At 36.1% G+C, this 20,873-nt stretch overlaps 1 protein-coding gene across 1 annotated transcript in view; it reads left to right on the top strand.

Annotated features, from left to right (window-relative positions):
• Positions 1-19,286, top strand: part of LOC101442779 (ovostatin homolog 2-like) — a 36,281-nt gene extending 16,995 nt beyond the window's left edge. The window contains 10 exon segments of the mRNA XM_071210159.1: positions 3,223-3,297; positions 4,143-4,308; positions 4,691-4,902; positions 6,499-6,708; positions 7,134-7,258; positions 16,309-16,399; positions 16,778-16,846; positions 17,453-17,555; positions 18,253-18,328; positions 19,134-19,286. Of these exon segments, the coding sequence (XP_071066260.1) occupies positions 3,223-3,297; positions 4,143-4,308; positions 4,691-4,902; positions 6,499-6,708; positions 7,134-7,258; positions 16,309-16,399; positions 16,778-16,846; positions 17,453-17,555; positions 18,253-18,305 (1,104 nt within the window). The 3' untranslated portion in view covers positions 18,306-18,328; positions 19,134-19,286.
• Positions 19,287-20,873: the final 1,587 nt, after the last annotated feature.

Here is a 20,873-nt window from a genome sequence, read left to right as displayed (position 1 = left end):
TTAGATGAAAAAATAATTTTTACCAAAAATAATAGTGATTGGAAAAATATAGGGAAATGGGTTCCTTTTCCATGGTGCAATAGCACTGGAATCCATGATCAAAAACAAATATGGAAAGTCTTCTTAGGAGTGGCGTCTACTTCTGAATGGAAAGGTAATAAAAGTATGGATGGACAATATTTACAATTAGATCAAATCCATCATTTTCAATCATGTGTCAGAGATCCACATGTGTTTGTGGTAGGGAAGGCTACCATTACTGAAAATGCTTTGTTCTATAAGGATGGCGCTTTGTATACTTACTTGTCTGAGAATATCTTACAGAATGGAGATATTATCACCATGGCTCGCCGAAGACGAGGAGTGTGTATCCCGGTGAAAATGAATCGGATGTGGCAGTCATCACCTGAAAGTCATCTTCTTTTCCACCTGGCTCAAGGACTGTTGAAACGATCTAAGAGATTTCTGGGACTTCTCATAGCTTCTTGGCCTCATTGGTGTCATCACTGCCACTGCCACTGCTGCTGTTGCATTGCATGAGACGGTGCAGACCCAGCAATACTGATTGGCACAAGAATGCAAGTGTCTTATGGCATAGTCAAGAGCACATTGATGAAGGACTTAATAACAGAGTTAGTGATTTGGAATCTGCTGTTTTACACTTAGGAGATCAAGTTTATAATTTAAATTTGTTAAGAGGATTGAAATGTGATTGGAATGAAAGTAATTTTTGTATTACTCCTTTGGATTATAACATGTCTATGTTTCAATGGAATAAGATCAGAAATATTTGTTAGGACATAAAGGAAATATGTCATTAGAAACTGAGGAATTACAGAAAAAGATTTTAGAAATGTCTCATAATCAGATATACGTAGATAGTGATAAGGACATCTTTAATGATTTGATTTCACATTTAAATAAGTTTAATCCTGTTGATTGGTGGAAATCTCAGCATTTCTTATCTGCCTTAGGAATAGGGATATGTGTATTAATCCTGTTGCTCATGGTTGTCGCTTGCCTGGGAAAAGGTGTTTGCCAGAGATTGCACCGTGTGGACACAATGGGACAAGCAAACAACATAGTACTTGCTAAAACTCTACAATAGTACCCCGAAGTCAGTGCGCTTGGCTGGTAGTCAGTGACGGGCAACTTGGCTAGCCTTTCAGTCAACCTAAGGCAGGGACGTGGCCTTTCGCTGCCACGCTTCCCCATGACGGGTAAGGCTGATTGCGCGTAGCCTCGACCAAAGACAGACACAGTCACCCTGACTAAAACAAAAAGGGGAAAATGTGGGAAACAAAGGCATGTTGTTTCCATGGAAGCAAGTTACTTCCTTGACCACTGAGTCAAGCTGTCCCTTATGATTATTGGTGCGGAGCACAGTCTTGGCTGGGTCAGCACACCTGCAGGCAGAACAATACATATAGAACAGAACAACCTGGGTAACAGGATTTATGAGTATAGTTACTGATTCTTATAATAATAGTTCCAGTAAAGTTTGTTGGGTTTTCATCAATCACTAGTTAATATAGTCTGAGGTAAGGGTAATAGGTAACTTGATTTTGTGCTGAATGTCACGTAGGTTAGGGGTATATATACTAGCCCCTCAACTCAATAAACTTGTCTGATGAGCTTGAGATATCAATGCTCTCAGATCCCCTGAACCCAGTCTTTCTTTGTCTTTCATTCCCGATACCTCGGGTCACCGAACAAGACTCCGACAATGTTTAGGAACATCACTGTGCATTCGCCCTTCCTTCGGACACTCTTTCTTTGCAGAAAGATTGTCCATTTCCAACCTGTCTTCTGTTTATTTTATACGCTAAACTTTGTGTTTCCCTCTGGATGCTCAAAATCCCCAATCATAGTATTTTGGATGCCCTAATATACCTGAATATCCTGGGCTTTTCCTCTATTCCCTTCTTCATAATTACCACTCCTATTCTTGGATTTGGGCATGTAAAAGATATTAAACTAATCCACTTCAAAACATGAATGAACAGGGAAGTGGATGTAGTTCAGTGCTTCCCACGATAGAGGTCCTCAGTTCAATCCCTGGCACTTCCTGAAAAAATGAACAACAACTACCTATGGTAAGTAATTTTAAGGCAGAATGTCTTTGAATCACTTTAGTCTTGAGTCATGTGGGAATATGTCTTTAAATTATTCCAAACTTACTCCTCACAGGGGGCAGACCCTAATGGAGAAGACTTTTGTTCTCATGTGGGAGATGCACAGAATTGTCTTTGTTCTTCTCTAAAATATCTTCTCCACATCTCTCTTTTTTATTGGATTCATCTCTGATCAGTGCTTAGCTTGACTAAGCTTACCCAATTCTTTTCTTAATGAATTATGAGAGAGAGAAGAAGGGAGGGCAAAAGTTGTGTTATATTGGGAGAGAGAAAAATGCAAAGGAAAATTGAAAACTTATACTGCAGAGGAATGGCGATAAAACTTTCCAAACTTTGTGTGCTCCATATCCCCATATCTGATTTTAGTTCCACCATCTGCAGTTTTTGCACCTTGAGAAACTTTCTTTTCTGCAGAAGAGGGGGCTACCTTGGGCTTAAATAGGGAAAAATGAGGGGTTTATACTAGATTAGTGGATCCCAAATGCCAGCCTGAATGCTATTTGCATAGCGCACATTAAAATTCATTACCCTGTATTTTATTACTGACTTTCTGAATTAGAAACTCCTTTGTGTGTCTGGTGCATGTAAATTTGAATACCCCCGTGGATTATGACACAATTGGAAAACCATGTAATTTATAAATGTCTTTCTAATTTTACAATGTGTGAAATAAGGTAACTCCTAGGGAGGGGATTTTCAGGAAACTTCACAGCAGCTTTCTGTTCCATCCCTTCAGATACTATTTGGGGTTTGTTTTTTTCTTATTACCAGACAGAGTCAAATACTATCATATGAATTGCTTGGACTACATGTTTAATACCAGGCCACATAAATAAGCTTATATATGTCATTAAGCCTCCTTGAGGTTAATTGTGCCATGTTTTATTTTATTATAACATTGGATCTTGATGGATTATTGCTTGGGTATCATGGCTAGTCATCATCTACTTTAAAAAGCATATCCTCGCACATATTTTATGAGTGGTGGGATTCATCCAGGATTTCTTTCACACATAGTTGCGCTGTAGATGAGCAGCTGTTCGTTTGTGCTCTCCTGTCTATATGACTCTTGCTCTTTTCCACCGAGGTCGGGGATGAAGAGGACCTTTCACTCACTGCCTACATTGTTGGAGCGTTCCTTGAAGCTGGCCTCAGTCTCACTGTATGTCTTACCATCACTTCGTGGTTTCAGTCACCTGACTGCACATCTAATAGACTATGGATTCAAAGGGACATGAAATTCTTAGGATGAAAATGCGAGCACTTAACTCATTAACCCCCTTTAAATTGATGTGATCCCAACTTTTTTTGATACAGAGATACTTTTGATGAACACTATTGGCTTCTTCCTTAGGGGGAATGTACATATGCACACGTACACAAGTTTTTCTTACAACTTCAAGTATTTATGTATTTGCTAAAGTTCAGCGATGAATTTCCAATGAAGCACCTCACCTAAAGGATAGCCATAGCCCAGGATTCTGGTTCCCTAACCAATTCATTGTACAGGTATTTTCACCTTGAGCATGGCTCATCCTGACTAACTTCCAATACATCAATCAGACAACCTCATTCTAAAATCTGTTCCTAACCTAAGATACTAGGAATTTTCAGGGTCATTGGTTTCAGTGATCTCAAAAACCATCCTTAGGGACCTCTTTAGGCACATAAGCCTCAATTATAGGTATTAAGAGTAAACATCTCAGGTCAAATCATAAATTCATATGCTTTACCTCACCAAAGAAATTTATCTTATTAACTAAAACATTACTGTTCAATTATACAAACTGCCATTTTATTACTACTTAAATTTAATTTTTCAGGTACTAATAATGCCATTAGACATTTACTTTAATTGTACTTTTGAACTATAATACATATTTTTGTGTAAAATATAATTCAATGATATGTTGTTATATACATTTCAAGGAATGATTATTTTAAATATGTAGCAAGTTTATAAAGAGTTCAGACATTATTTTAAAATATGTTCTTCTTTCTGACTAGTTTCCTGCTCTACGGAATGGGCTCTTTTGCCTACAGGAGGCATATCAAAGTGGTGTCACTAATGGCTATAATCATGCAATTCTGGCTTAAGTTTTCACAATAGCTGGAGACGAGGAGAAAGCAGAATCCTTACTTAAGATCCTGGATCAATCTGCTACAAAAACAAGTAAGTAGTATCAGCTTTTGCTCATGGAGATGACCTTGAGAACAAAATAATGAAATTTTTAGCAATCATGTATGTAGGTATCCTCTCATCACTACTGTTTCTATTTCTCTTATGGAATTTCTCAGTGGCCCTTTATCTTCAAGGATCATTTTATATTTTCTATTTGTGTCTTTCTCTTTTCTGCCATTTTCATCTCAAATGAGTGGCATAAAGGAAATCAAGCATGGTGACCATGCCATAGACAATAACAAGGGCTTTTGGAACTTAGGAACGTACCACTTTTGATCTTAGGAAGTTGCTATTTGAGCCAAGAATGAATCCTTTGTGTTGCCAATCACCTGCTGTTTATAGACACTGTGTGAAAATTCTCCCTTTTACTCAGATAATGTAATACATTGGGAAAGAGCAAAGAAACCCAAGATGGAGGAATCCTCCTCTTTCCTTCCTCGGGCACCTTCCGCTGAGATTGAGAAGACTTGCTATGTGCTGTTGGCTGTTATTTCCCCAAAAATTCCTGACCTTGTGTATGCTAGCAAGATTGTGTGGTGGCTTGCCCAGCAGATGAATTCTCATGGAGGCTTCTCTTCCACTCAGGTGATGGATGTGGGTCAGATATTAATGTCAAGTGTTTAAGACAGAAGATGCTACTTGATAATAATTTATCTAGCAAAAATGATCACAGAAAAATGTTTCTGAAGTGCAGAATAGTTGATATTGTAAATCCTATCTTATTATTCAATAATTATGTATTGAGCTATTTTTGTGTATCAGGCACTGTACTAGAAGTCTCTGTATATGAATGAGTGAAATGAGGTCCCCTTTTGAAAGAACTCATGCCCTATTTCTATCTCTGCATTTACATAGTTAAGATAGAATATAAGTCAAAAGAGAGTGTTGTCATAAGCACGAGAGTCTTGATGGTAAGTTAGATTATCTGATGGTACTAGGGTCAAACTGATAATGAGCAAATGCAGGTTCCTTCCTCCCTATTCATCTTAAAGCCAATTCCTGAAATATGGGGGTTTCAAAGACTGAAAGAGTTTTATTGTTTGCTCAAGCAACGGAACACAGTGGCCTCGTGACTCAAAACTGTCTTCCTGATCTGCAGAAATTCTAATATTTTGTAACATCAGGGTGCCAATGACTAATTGGGGTGGGTGGAGCTGAACACAGGCTCCTTCATTAATAAACATTAAGGGGCTAGACAGGATGGATGGGGTCAGGTAGCAAACCAGGGTCAGACACAAGGATTTGGGATAGTAGAATACAGAACAAGGTCTCTCATATGGATATTAAGCAGAGGTGGGTAGAGTGGTCACCATCCCAATAGTCAGGATACACAAGGGTGACCTCAGTCTAGAACTTCCATCACAACAGAGGGCATACACAAGGGTGAAGTGGGCCCACTCTAGGCAGCTTCCATAATTTCAGGTATTCACCTTTTGCTATTGTGTAATATAAAGGCATCTATGTAATGATTTAATAATCATAGTTATTTGCTAATTCTTAACCCTTGTTTACATGAATTCATTTTTGCAAATGACATATTCTTCAAAGCTGAAGAATTTTTCTCGATTTCTGTGGTCTACACATTGGGAAAAGCAAATGACAGGAATGGCTAACAGGAGAAATGTGTAGGAAACAGTGATTTATGTCTTTCCTTAATTGGAAAACAAATGAAAATGCAAGGAAATGTCCTTTTTTCTCAGGAGAAACGCCTCACTTCCTCCTTACTTTCCTTTATTCAGGCGTAGGTTCTGAGTGAAATCATCTGTTAGTAAATCTTCCAGCACCCTTTCTGCCTAATGGCATATCTTCCTTGATGACTGAACCTGAGCATCATCCAAGGCAGCAGTTACATCACTGAAGTAGAGAACACATTAACTACTAGGAAAGATTTGAACTGTTTTCAGTAGCAGAGATGATACTTTATGAAAGTCCTTTAGAAAACTAAAATCTAATTAAGAATAGTTGAAGGAAATTAACTTAAACTGCAGCCACTCTTAAGTACATGCAAATATATTTTCCTATTACTAAGGATATTGCTTCTTGGTAGTCTAGGACTATTTCTATGGATAGAAATGGGTGGTTAGGACTATTTCTATGGATAGATTTAAACATGATGATCAAATGACAACTAATATCATTTCAGAACAGAACTCAGGTAATTTCTTGTAACGTTCTGTACAGGACACTGCAGTCTGTCTTCTCGCCATAAGCTGCTACATGAGATTAACCTTCTCTAAGGACCAAGTCATGGTCACGTTTAGCAGTCAAGAATCCAGTGAGATTTTCCAGGTTAACAGGGACAACCGCTTTCTGGTCCAGCGTTCAGAAATAACAAAAGTGCATGGACAATACACAGTAGAGGTGGAAGGGCAAGGTTGTGCATTTATCCAGGTAAGAGAAACCTACCTGAGAGGGAGTAAAAGAACCAAGCCGTCTGTCAGTTATTTATGAAGTGCTAGCTTGCCATTACACATATTTCAATGATTATCTCTACCCTTGCTCTCATCAATGTTTTCTAATCAATAGCTGAAAATGCAAGTTATTTTATAAAGAGGTATACATTCTTAGGTATAAGTGGGTAACTGAGAGCTTTCTTGAGGGACACCAGTACTAGAAAACATTCTGATATCTTCATTAAATTATGTTGTTAAAGATTCTTGTGTCTTCTGAAAACTAAGCAATATTATTTAGCCTCGGTCCCTGGTTGGAAAGAAGTGAAGCAAAGTGCAGTAAAAATGGAAAGAGAGAAATAAAAGGTCCTTCAGATTTTACTACAGGATAAATGAATCATTTTTATCATTTGCTATCTCTTGTAGGCCACCCTTAGGTATAATGTGCCTCTACCTAAGAAGGCATCTGGGTTTTCCCTTTCCTTGGATATGGTAAAGAAAAACTCTTCAAATGAATTTCAAACTACCTTTGACCTAACAGTGACTCTCAAGTAAGTGTCATATTTTGATATCAGAACTGAAATTAGAGGTATGGTAATAAATCAAGAGAGAATTATTAAACAGTCATGAAATAACAAAATACGAATGATGATCAGCAGAACGAGTTCGTGTGCTGGTGGTGATGGTTATGGAACACCTTGGGTTCTGGGTCTCCAGGTTCTTGGCTCCATTGCAAGAAAGAATTCAGAGATGTGCCGATTTCAGAAGGCCAGAAAAAAGAGTTTGTTAAGAAACAGGAAAAGAGAGAGTACACAGTCAAAACACTGGTGCAGGCAGGCTACAGGGTGAGATGGACAATGTGGGGCCCAGGGTAGGCCTTTTTAAGGCTTTTCCTCCCCGCCCTCCCCATGTTAAGGAGGCATCTCAGCAGGCTGCTGTCCTAATTGGCTTCCTGTCTACACTCACCTGTCAACTTTCAGGGAACCAATAGGGAGGCCTGTTTGGAGTTATCTGGGGCTTCTTTCGAGACTGAGCATTTCAAAGGGGACCCAATGGCCATGGTCTTGGCAGGCTGTTATGTTTAGAGCAGTATTCTCAGGCAGTGGATTCCTTTCAAGGGGTTTCCGGGCATGGTCTCCTGACTGTTCTGCCAGTGGCCTTCCCTCCTTTCCTATACTAATCTGCCTCGGGGATATTTCTATGGCATGGTCATGTCAAGCGCATCACAGTTGAGTACATCTTAAGCAAAATAAGAGCTAGATTTAGGAGAGTAAATGTTGGAGTTGCGGACCCGAAGGGTATCAGGAATGAAAGACAAAGAGAGATTGGGATCAGGGGATCTGTGAGCATTGAAGCCTCAAGTTCATCAGACAAATGTGTTAATATCAGGGGCTTCTTTATATACCCCAAGCAATCATGAGAACCAGCAACTATCCTAGCTAACTATTCCCATAACTTCATTAATGAAAACACAGTGCACAGTGGATAAGATAGTAACTAAAGCCCAAGATGTTCTATTATGTTATTGAAACAAATATACTCATAAGTCTTGTTGCCCAGGTTACTTGAGATATCAAGTCTGGGTTCTGCTGGAATGTTATGTTTCCCAGAGAGATTAGTCACTTGCACATATATCTCTAGGGACAGCATGACCCAGTGGTCAGAAAGTAACTTGCTACTATGGAAACAGCATGCCTTTGTTTCCCACATTTCCCCCTTTTTGTTTTAGTCAGTGTGGCTACACCTGTCTTAAGTTGCCCTCCTCTGAGAGTCTTACCCATCATTGGCTACCAGCCAAGCCCTCTGACCATGGGGAATTATATCAGGGTTTTAGCAAGTACCAAATTATTAGCTTGTCCCATCGCATCAACACGGTGCAGTTTTCAACAGACTTCTCATCCCAGGCAAGCAACAACAATGAGCAACAAGATTAATACACAAAATCCTATTCCTAATACTGACAAAAAACTTTGATACTTCCACCAATCTACTGGATGAAACTTATTGAAAACAGAAATCAAATCATTACAGATATCCTTATATTCAGCTACATAAATCTGATTATGAGACCTTCCTAACATCTTTTTCTGCAATTCTTCTATTTCTAATGACATATTACCTTTATGACCTATCAAATGGTTTTTAATCATTTCCCAATCAAACATAGAATTATTATAAGCAAGTGGAGTAATGCAAAAGTTACTTTCATTCCAATCACATTTCAATCCCCTAAATAAGTTTAAGTTATATACTTGATCTCTAAGATGTAAAACTGCTGATTCTAAATCATTAACTCTACCCTTTAATTCTCCATCAATATGTTCTTGACTATGCCGTAAGTCACTAGCATTCTTATGCCATTCATGCACATATTGTTGAGTCCGCACCATCTCATGCAAGGCCACGGTAGCTGTAGCGGCAGCTGCAATAACACCAGTCAATCTTAATATGCCAGCTATTAGCAGTCCCACAAATCACTTCGAGCGCTTCAGGATTTCTCGAGCCATATGGGACAGCAGTTGACTCTAAGGTGACGATTGCCAAATTTGGTTCACTCGCACTGCAGTCCACTTCCCTGCTGCCTTCGACCCATTGTAATGAAATCTCCATTCTGTAAAATGTTCTGAGATAAACAGGTATGCAAAGCCCCACTTTTATAAAATAGAGCATTCTCAGTTATAGTCAATTTTCCAACCACAAACACATAAGGATCTCTTACACACGCCTGAGGATGATGAATTTGATTTAAATGCAGATATTGACTCTTCTTGCTATTATTCCCAATCCATTATATAGTAGGTGCTATTCCTATAAAAACTTTCCACAGATTCTTCTGCTTGTGTATAGATGTAATATTACACCATGGAGAAGGGATCCATTTCCCTTTCTGTTTCCAAACACTATTATTTTTAGTAAAAATTATTTTTTGTTGTCCTTTACTATTTAGACCATACCAAATAAATCTGCCATAATATGGAGAGGGACTCCCCATTGGGGCACTCACTCTCCCATACTATTCCATAGGAATCATTAAAAATGACAGATCCTCTTCCTATATGGCACTCTTGCCATCCTTCTTTATCCCTACTGTCTTTTTGTGGACAATCATAAGTAGGATTTTTGGTCATGATTAAATTGTAAGAGGGAAATAAAGTCACAATAAACTGAGTATTATTATTTTTGAAGATAATTATGACCTGATATTTAACATACATACAGGAAGGATGGTTACCAATGCATAAGGGTTGATAATCAAATGGTAATACGAGATTATCAATGCTTTGTCCTTTCTCATAGGGTTTTATTGGCAATCAATCATCAATTGGTCCAGGGAATATATGGGTCTTATTCAGATATATATGAAAGAATGGATCTTTCCAGGTTAACACTCTAAGTAATGGGGGTTTAGGTATATAGGCCCAATAAGTGTAATTACTGGCAGCTTCCTCATTACTTACGATCACCATCATCAGAAGTTGCAGGAGACCCCATCTCTTCATTCCAGGGTTTAATCCTCTTCACAGGTAACCAAATTTGTTCTCCATTTTCTGAAATGACAAGATCATAACCTCCCCCCCATACTTTAATCCTGCCTTTTTTCCATTCACTGCTTAAAATACCTTTCCAGAATATTGGTTGATCTTTATTTCCTGCATCCACTGTAGATGTTTGACATTTTCTAAAGTGACATTCCCCAGGTGTCAATGAATTATAAACATTAAGAAAATTTAAAGTAAATAAAGCTTTTGCCAAATGATCTTTTGGTGTTATAATACCATCATCTCTCCCTTTTTGTTTTAAAAGCATAGTTTTTAGGGTATAATGGCTGCATTCAACTATGGCTTGACTTGTAGGATTGTAAGGAATGTTCGTAACATGCACAATAGCATACGTAGAACAAAAAGAAGTAAAAGACTTACTAGTATAAGAAGGGCTATTATCAGTTTTAATTTTCAAGGGGCATCCCATCACTGCAAAAGTAGACCATAAATGGGAGCGAACATGATGAAAATGGTCACCACTTTGTGCAGTAGCCCACAAAAAATGAGAGTAAGTATCAATGCAAACATGGACATATCATAATTTACCAAATGATGGTATGTGAGTAACATCTATTTGCCACAGTTGATTAGGAGCCAGGCCTCTGAGATTAGTCCCAGCCTGAAAAGGCACTGTAGTTAAGGGTCTGCAGGTGGGACAGGTGTGAATAATTTCTTGAGCTTGATGTTTTGTTAATTGAGGAAATTTATGTCTCAGCCCCTTAGTATTAATATGAGTTAATGCATGATATTTATTGGCATCCTGCAAACATCCTACTAATAAATCAGCTCTTGCTTTTTGGGTAGCTAGAGGACCAGGAAGGGAAGAATGAGACCAGATATGAGTAATATATATGGGCTGACTTCTTTGACGAATGAGGGCTTGAAGATCAGCAAAAAGTTGAGCCAATTCACCAGAAATAAAAATATGAGCTGTTTAAATATGGCCTACAGTTAAACATATGTATTCGGCGTCAGAGACAATATTCAAGGGCTCTTGAAATGTTTATAAAACCTTAATGATGGCTGAAAGCTCTGTGCGTTGAGCAGATGAATAAGGAGTCTGCCAAATTTGTTCTTTTTGAGAGGTAACGTATGCTGCTTTTCCATTACTACTACCATCAGTAAATACTGTACATGCATTTTCAATAGGAACAGTTTTCACAATTTTTGGTAAAATCCAAGTGGTTCTTTTTAAGAGCATTAACAGTTTGGATGTAGGATAATGATTATCAATAATGCCTTGAAAATCACTGACAGAAATTTGACATTGAGGATTAGTTATATATAAATGTTGAATTTCTTCATGAGAAAGATTACAGATAATTCTATCTGTATCAGACCCCTTTACCTGTAGCAACCTCACACGGCCTATTGCTAGTACGGAAATAATTTTTTGAAGATATGTTTGCAATCTCTTTTGTTTATTATTAGGTAAAATAACCCATTCCAATATACCTTCTTGCCAAAATAAAGCCATTGGAGATTGAGGGGTTGAGAAAATAATTAAATAACAGCTTTGTTAGGGTTTATTTGTGTTAATTGCCCTTGAGAGATTCGATTTTTTATTAATGCCAATTCTTTTTCAGTTTCTTTTGACAAGATTCTAGGGCTAGATAGATCAGAATCTACTCTTAATGTTTGAAACAAATGAGTTAACATATAATTAGGGATTCCTAATGTTGGTCAAATCCAATTAATATTTCCTAGCAATTTTTGAAAATCATTTAAGGTGTTTAACCTGTCTCAGCATATTTGCACCTTTTGTGGTGTAATATGTTCATTAGCCAATTTCATACCTAAATAACAATATGGAACATTCCTTTGAATTTTTTCAGGGGTAATTAGCAAGCCATATTCAGGAAGAATTTGTTCAGCATACTGAAATAACTGTTGCAGTTTGTCATTTGAAGCATGAGTAAACAATATATCATCCATATAATGAATAATCACTGCTTTTGTTTAATATTATGCTGAAATATTGGTAAATTTATACACTGTTAAGTATTCATAGGAACATTTACTCATACAACTTTAATTAACAGAGGGTTAAAGAAAAAAATTTTTTGTTAATTTTATAACACTTTTAAACACCTATTCGACTTATAAAATGAACTTAACTATTACTTTAATTTTTTTCCCAAGGTAAAAGAACAAATCTCTTATAATTAGTTTGGAATAAAAGGATACTTTTCAGGATTTGATTTTAAGAAAGCAAGTTTGAACGTTATGTTATTTTAAAAGAGATAAACTTTTCCGTCTTGGAACACTGAGGAAATGATGAGGTTAAAGCACAAGAAGCTATTTTGATAAAACAGACTTTCTTTGTATGCTGATTATTCAGGATAAAAACTTTTACTAAAACAGATTAATGACTTGAGAAACTTTGAGAAACAACAAAATTTTAACTTTGCATTAGTATACTACTTGATACTAAACCTTTTAAAATTTATAGATAGACCCATCAAAGTTATTTAACTTTAATTATAAAAATTTCTTTTCCATGAACCTTCTACACTTTTTGTATTTATTCAGGTTTTGTTCCACACTCTACTCTTTCCCATTAATTAATCATTTTATCTTAGGACAAAATCATTTCCTGTTTCTTTAATAAGAAATACACATTCTATATATCATATATACTAAGTTACCAGGTAAACTTCTTACAACATATAATTGCCATTAATACTAAACAAGCTTGTTAAAATAATGAACTTTTCTTTACTTTAAATACTTAGTAGCATGCAATATCAGAAACAGTCTCCTAGAAGCAAGTTGTCAGGGGAGGCTGGCTGCTGCCAAGTTTTCCTGTTATAAAATCATCTTTTATTATTATTATTATTAATTCAGGTTTGTTTAATAATGACCTTTTGGAATAGCCATTTAAACACTTTAATTTAAACAATGCTTTGTTAAATTTCTTATAATTATTTATAACCATATAGAATATAATTATACTATTTTAAGACAAATTTTACCTTCACAGAATACATTTCTTTACTTAAAAATACCACAGTACTTTCTATAATTTGCCACATGCATTTAAGTTCCAAGAGTTTGTGAAAATTAGTCATTCTACTTTAGGACAAAACACACTTTTTAGAAGAAACTTATTGAATTTCAGTCAGCATTTCCACAAACTTTTAACTTTATATAATATTCATTTAAGTTTTACATCCTTCATTTTATCCTGTGAAGAAAAATAAACTATTCATTTCAATCTAGGCAAGAATAATTTTTAATTAAAAGACATAGTAATTTTGTTAATCAAGACTTACAATTTTTATCATTGTAGAGATCTTATTAACATATAGACTTATGTATTAATATAAGCACTTATTTAATTTTTGGCCATTTGAATAGAGCTCTTTCTAAAAATTTTTACTAATTTATATTACCATCTGGAGGTATCAAAATATACACTGACATTGAACGAACAGACAGATACAAAACAATTACAACACATTAACAGAAACATACAGTTTACAATTAACTCATAATTCTTACTTTTTTGGTATAGCTGTTTTTAAGTTCTCTGTTATATCACATCTTAGATATCACTTTTTAAGATTTCTTCTGGAATCCATGTTGCCTGTAACATGCAAGCTTGTACTCGGAAACATTTTTATTAGTTACCAGCAATCAGTTAAGATAACTTGAGCAGCATAAATGTAGTTAAGCTCTTCTTTAGCAGTTTAGACAGACTGTTAACACATATTTTTGGATTATTACTCTGTAAGACCATACTGAGACTTGAAGTTCAGAAGTAAAACTATTGATTTAAAACTGAAAATTCCTTTTTAAACCTAGATAAAAATTATGTACTAATTTTATTATTTTGGTTAAATAAGCCCAATCAGAATTAGCATGGAAACATGGCTTAACTCTATTAACCCCCACTAGCCCACAGCTACATTGTCATGGAGACAGCAGGGGTTTTGCAGAGTTGCTGCCAGAATAGTTTCCTTATTTTAGCGAACACTTTAACAGAGAGTTTTTTTTTTACAAGCCTGATTTCACTAACAAGGACTTTATTTAGTATTTTTACCTGTTTTAGATCTTTCAAGTAGTTTAAGAGGTATTGGTGCAAGATGGAACTCAACACCTCCCTGAGGATTATTAGCATCTAATGGAGTTGTCGTAATATAACCAGAAAAGCTGATAACAATTGCATGGCCTCCAGATCCCCTCATTGAGATCTGTGTAATAAACAGGGCATTAAAGGTCTTTGAGGAATGGAAATGGGAACAATTATCTTATTAATATAGGGTAAAGTGTCTGATTGTAAAGGATCTAAGGGGGCAGCAATTTGCTGGCACAAAGCCCACACAGATAAAGGAATGGATTCCCCTCTTTGAGATGTTCCACGTAGTGCCCTCATTACCTGTTTCCACTGTTTCGCATTCAAAAGATTTTTCCCTTGCAGCTGAAACCAGTAACAGTGTTTTTGAACTAGATCTAAAAGTTCAAGTAAATCAGCAGTTTTACTGAGACTCCAACAGTATTTAAGAGGGTTTTTAGTACCTGTGAATATTCTTCCAGCCGTCCTCGTTAATTACCCATACCCTAATGCTAGCGGTAAACAGGATTAATTAAAATTCTTACCATTGTATGGTCAGACTCAAGTCACCCTTTGATGGATGCCCCAACCTTTCAGGAAGGTTTTCAGCTCAGCATTCCCAATACTGTTGTAGAAGAATCTCTGCTGCAGTCTCTACTTCAGGCCCCATGTTGGGCACCAGATATTGGAGTCATGGACCCGAAGAGTATCGGGAATGAAAGACAAAGAGAGATTGGGATCAGGGGATCTGTGAGCATTGAAGCCTCAAGCTTATCAGACAAATGTATTAATATCAGGGGCTTCTTTATATACACCAAGTAATTGTGAGAACCAGCAACTATCCTAGCTAACTATTCCCATAAATTCATTAATGAAATCACAGTGCACAGTGGATAAGATAGAAACTAAATCCCAAGATGTTCTATTATGTTATTGAAACAAATATACTCATAAATCTTGTTGCCCAGGTTACTTGAGATATCAAGTCTGAGTTCTGCTGGAATGTTATATTTCCCAAAGAGATTAGCCACCTGCACATATATCTCTAGGGACAGCATGACCCAGTGGTCAGAAAGTAACTTGCTACCATGGAAACAGCATGCCTTTGTTTTCCACAAGTAAAATTTCAACTGTATCCAAATTTAATTTGGAAATTTTTGCCACATACATATTCAGCAACACTTAGATTTTCTCTTATGGAAGCACTGTCGGTTTCAGACAAGGGAAATATTTCTTTCTCCCAAAGAAAACTGCAGGTGGACATATACTAGAAAGCTCACAAATGTTTATTTTATACCTGAACAAAGCAAGAATTTTGGATTTTTTTTTCAGTGTAGATAAAAGAATCCTCTTGAATTCAGATTAGATGTATAAAAATCAGAGGGTTTTAGCATTAGTTAATATGTTGGGAAACACTGAGTAAAAGTAGTTTGGAAAATAGAAATAAAATATAAAAAAGAAAATAAAAGTAGTTTGGGTGAATTTTCTTAGGATTTCTTCATGAAAGTCCCTTGAATACCAGGGCTAAGACCTAAACTAACTCCATGTCTTAACAACCCTCTCCAGAGGCAGGAGCATAATGTAGACAATCTCTTGGGGACATGTCTACTCTGATTCTGCCAACATCTTGCTTCTTAATGAAAGATCTCTTTTAATTGTTTTGCAAATCTAAGGGTAACATAAATATATGTAATATACATTTACAAGATTGTTTCTAAGTTCTGCATTTGTAGCCTTGGGCAAGTTTAAGAGTGGAATTTGGGTAGATTTGAGGTCCAGATAATTCATTATTTGCACCACCTTACATTGCTGTGTCAGCTCATCCAGCTCATCTGAATGGTACTTCGAACCACTTTCTTGAGGCACTTCCTCTTCAGCTTTTGCTTTTCTTTCAGACTGATGGCCAGTTAGTATCTACCTACCCATCACTCTCACCATGAGTTAAGTCACTGTTCCAAGTTGGCACCCCAACTAGTATTTTTTCATCTTCTTTTGTTTTCAGATATACTGGAATTCACAATAACTCCAATATGGCTATTGTTGATGTAAAAATGCTATCTGGATTTACTCCAGTTCTGTCATCCAATGAGGAGGTAAATAATAGAAGCCCAATCTTCAGCATAGAGAAAGCAATAAAATATATAGATGAAATAACTACATAGCAAAACTGAGCCATGGAATTCATTATTTAAACAAATTTACACAGAGTCCATATTTATATTTCTGATGTACACCTGGAGGGATGGTATTCTTAATTCATGGAAATTAACCATCATTATTTTCCACAGTGCATAATATATTTCTTTATTTATTTCCCACCTGTGCTTAGGAAAATATCATGGTACTGTGGGAACATTCCATAAAATAGATTCCTGATAATTGGTTAAATGAAAAGCATGAAACATTCAATTCTCAAATGACACTTTCATCTTCTAATATTTCTCCCTCTCTTCCCATTTACTTCTTTAAAGCTTGGAAAACATGACCAAGTGATGAAGACTGATGTCAATAATGGCCATGTTCTTTTCTACCTGGAAAATGTAAGTTCAGTAATAATTTTTTTCTTTCATGACTTTTTTGTTGGTTCATCTTTTCTGAGGTAATTCGGTGGCTCTTTTGTTTATAAATATGGCTGATGAATTTTATCAAAAACAGGGAATGCTAAAAATTGTCCATGTTCAATCCCACTGATCATCTTTCCCTGTTAACCCTCAGTTTATTTCACATATGCCTAGGCTCCCTGACCAGATGGTTCCCAATGTAGAAACATCATCAATCTGATTTTCATTTCTCATGGTATCTAACATACTATGGTCAAAGAGAGGAGATATATAATTCCCTTAAAGTTTTACTTGCTCTTCAGCGAAGGCTGGCATGAGTTGTAGAGCCATCCTTTAATGTGAAAATCACTACCATTCACACAAATGTCCACTTTACAGCTTACAACTAAATTCCTTGCACCTCCATTTAAGCAATGGAACCTAACACAACATATAATTCAATATTAAATTATTTTGTCATTATGTAACATAATTGTATCTTAGACCCTTTTAATTGACTGCATCGTGAATTATGGGAGATAACTTGCTCAGTGATTTTCTCTTTGCAGACCTGCTCTGATAAAATTATCATTGGTATCTTTACAGGTTTTTGATTCAGCAAACAGTTTCACTTTCTCTGTTGAGCAAATCAACCTCGTATCGAACATTCAGGCAGCCCCAGTCATGGTCTATGACTACTATGAAAAAGGTAGGCAAACAACAATCATGTCCTCATGCCTTGAGCTACTAAATTTTCTCAAAATATCCTTAGTCTTCAAAGACTAGACAATAGATGGTTTTACATTGTATATAGAATTCTTTTAACTCTATTATGTATGTTTTATATCTTCTATCTGGGCCATTTTCATATACCAGAGGTTTTCAACACCTAGAGTCCTTTTGATATAATACAAAAGGACTCCCCTTTAACTTGAACTATAAACCAGGCTAATCTGCCAAGTCTTTTTCCATTATTGTCAATGCCAGGATTTATCATGTCATGCCACCTCTGTGAACTTTGATTTAAGAAGAGGAGGGGTGGGATTCTGAAAGGTTATAGAAAAATTGTGAGAATTTTCTGTGTTCTGACGCAATTCCTAAGATGTTGTAAAGACATTAAAGTTTTCTCTGGAACGTTAATGCTATTAACTTCCTGTTGACTGCCATGCAAAATTTGTCAAGGAATATTTGCATTATGGCTTTGGGATTTACAAAGTGGGCATCCTTCATCAAGTGACTTAAACTTTGAGGGGATATTTCTGGATTTGTAAAATGAGGGAAGGGTTAACTCTCCTGCAAAATTATTGGGAAGATTAGACCTGGTATATGTATATTGACTGGCATAACCTAGGTGTAGCAAGTCCACACTTTAGTAAGGGAGTATTTATTTTCACTTTATTTTCCAGATGAATATGCACTGGTTTCTTACAATATCAACAGTATTTCAGTTCCCCAGTGAGAAGAAACAAAGCACAGGAGAAGGTAAGGAAATTACATACATTATAGACCATTGAAAACATACCTGGTAAAAAAACCTAAAGAAGATAGAATAATGGAGGAAGCAAAGAGAAGTCCCTGGTATTTCACAAGGTTTGTGCAGCTATACATACTAGATGAGTGTTCTGATTGTCATTAAGATTTTATTAATGTCTTTAAAATAGCTTTAGGGAAGCGAATTTGGCTCAACAGATAGAGCATCTGCCTACCACATGGGAGGTCCAGAGTTCAAACCCAGGGCCTCCTGACCCATGTAATGAGCTGCCCCACACGCAGTGCTGATGCACGCAAGGAGTGCCATGCCATGCGGGAGTTTCCCCTGCATAGGGGAGCCCTATGTGCAAGGAGTGCACTCTGTAAGGAGAGCTGCAAAATGCAGCCTGCCCAGGAGTGGCACTGCACACTCAGAATGCTGACGCAGCAAGATGACACCCACACACACAAAAAAGTGACACAGTGTCACTGACAAGCATACAAGCAGACACAGTGAATGGACACAGAGAGGAGAGAACTGGGGAGGGGGGGAGGTGCAGGGAAAGAGGAGAGAAATAAATAAAAAATAAATCTTAAAAAAAGAAATAGCTTTAAAGAATTTACAGCTATATAATATAGAACCACCTTTTATATATCTCTTTTTTGTTTTGTAAGATAACAGCATCAAATATATTTGTACATATATTTATACATATATACTTATACGTTATGTGTATTTGTATATGTGTACATGTTAGTATATCTATAGATACATGCCACATTTCTTTATTGCTTACACTATTTTTTTAAATCCCAGGTGGAAACGACTTATTTTGAACACACTCATGCTTCTTTATCAGTCCTTGGAGAGAATCACGAACCACCTCACTTTTGGAACAGTCTTCATTCTGCTATGACTTCTTCTCTTATTTTATTTCTTTATTATCCCATTAAATGCTGTGGCTTCACATCTGAGTCTACGACCATCTTTCTTTCCAGTGTGTCATTCATAGATTTTCCATTCTAGAAAATGTAGGGCCTTGTTTGATAGGAACTAAGATATTTTGCTCTATTGTTTAAACTCTGAATTGAAATTTTAGACATTGTGATAAATAGAATTGGGAATCCTCCAAATTCTTATTTAACATAGTGAAATAAACTTTTGTTGCAGCAGACATGGACTGACACCAATTCATCTATGATAAATCAATGAATAAACATATTTTTTAATGACCCACTTGTAATTTAAGTGCTATAAGAAGCATACATTGGATATGGAGACTGAAAGAATAAATACAAATTAGCTGTGATTTTAAAATGTATATGTTTAATTTATTGCATGCTATAAGCAGAGAGAAAATAAGTTGAAAGGACTTCATGCTTGCTCAAGAAAAGGCAAACAAACAACAAAACACACAGATTCTTTTCAGTGAAGGATCATAAAAGGCTAGGGTAAATAGTAGTTAGAGAATCATTAATAAATGGATGGATTTATTTTCATGGTCCAGAAGATAAATAAATCTTACTTTATCTTTTTAAAGATTATTTTATGGATTTGAGCTTATCACTTATTACTGATAATACTTAAGGTGTGTCCTTTGCCTAATTTAACAAAACTATTATAGCATGGAATTAATACTGGGGAGAGGGAGGAAAAAAGTGGGAAAAATGAGGATGGGAATGGAAAAAAATCTCTCCGTTGACTGCAATTCAGGTTTGTCACTTAGGCCTCTGCTAAAGTAATGCTACAGACAGGAAAAAAGCCATAGATAAATACTATAATTTTGGAGTTAAATAATTTCAAAATAGTGTCTCAAACCCTACTACCGTGCAATAAATTAAATATATAAATTTTAAAATCACAGATAGTTAGACATTTTTATTCTTTCAGTCTCCAAATCTAATGTATGCTGCTAAGATTACAAATGGGTCATTAATAGATATGTTTATTCATTGATTTATCGTAGATGAACTGGTGTCAGTCCACGTCTGCTGCAACAAAAGTTTACTTCACTATTCTAAGAATCACTTTATACCTTCTCAGTTTTTTTGTTTTTTGTTTTTGTTTGTTCATTTGTTTTGTTTTTTACCAAAACATGATGTATCATAGGTCTAGGTGGGATGGCAGCATTCCTATTTTTTTAAAGACCTCTCAGGCACCATCGATGTTCAAGGAACTACTTTCAAGGAAAGCATGACTCTTCTAGAACGCTTGTGCTAAAGGTTCAAGAAGATTGAAAAGCATTTACTTTTTGGTATATGATAGCTATTTGTGGGTAACATTTTTTCCTGCCTAAGTAAATGATCAATTCTCAGTTCTCTTTATACTTGGCATTTTCTCAATAGTTTGTCTGGACATGTAATAAAATTGTTCTTCAAATTGTAAGCATGCCAAGAGGGCCTGTTGAGGTCAGCTTCTTGCTCCTCAGGTCACAAGGATTGTCTGGGATTTGATGTTTACATTTGCAAAGTTTCATGGTGTTGCCATGAGCATGGGAGACAACAGGTAACTGAGATCAAAATGCCATCTAAGAATTAAAGGAACTAGGTGTGGAAC

This window comes from Dasypus novemcinctus, chromosome 20 (genome assembly GCF_030445035.2).
Source record: "Dasypus novemcinctus isolate mDasNov1 chromosome 20, mDasNov1.1.hap2, whole genome shotgun sequence".
NCBI classification, from domain to species: Eukaryota; Metazoa; Chordata; class Mammalia; order Cingulata; family Dasypodidae; genus Dasypus; species Dasypus novemcinctus.
The sequence above is the reverse complement of the archived record's forward strand: the minus strand, read 5'-3'. Positions and strand labels throughout refer to the sequence as shown.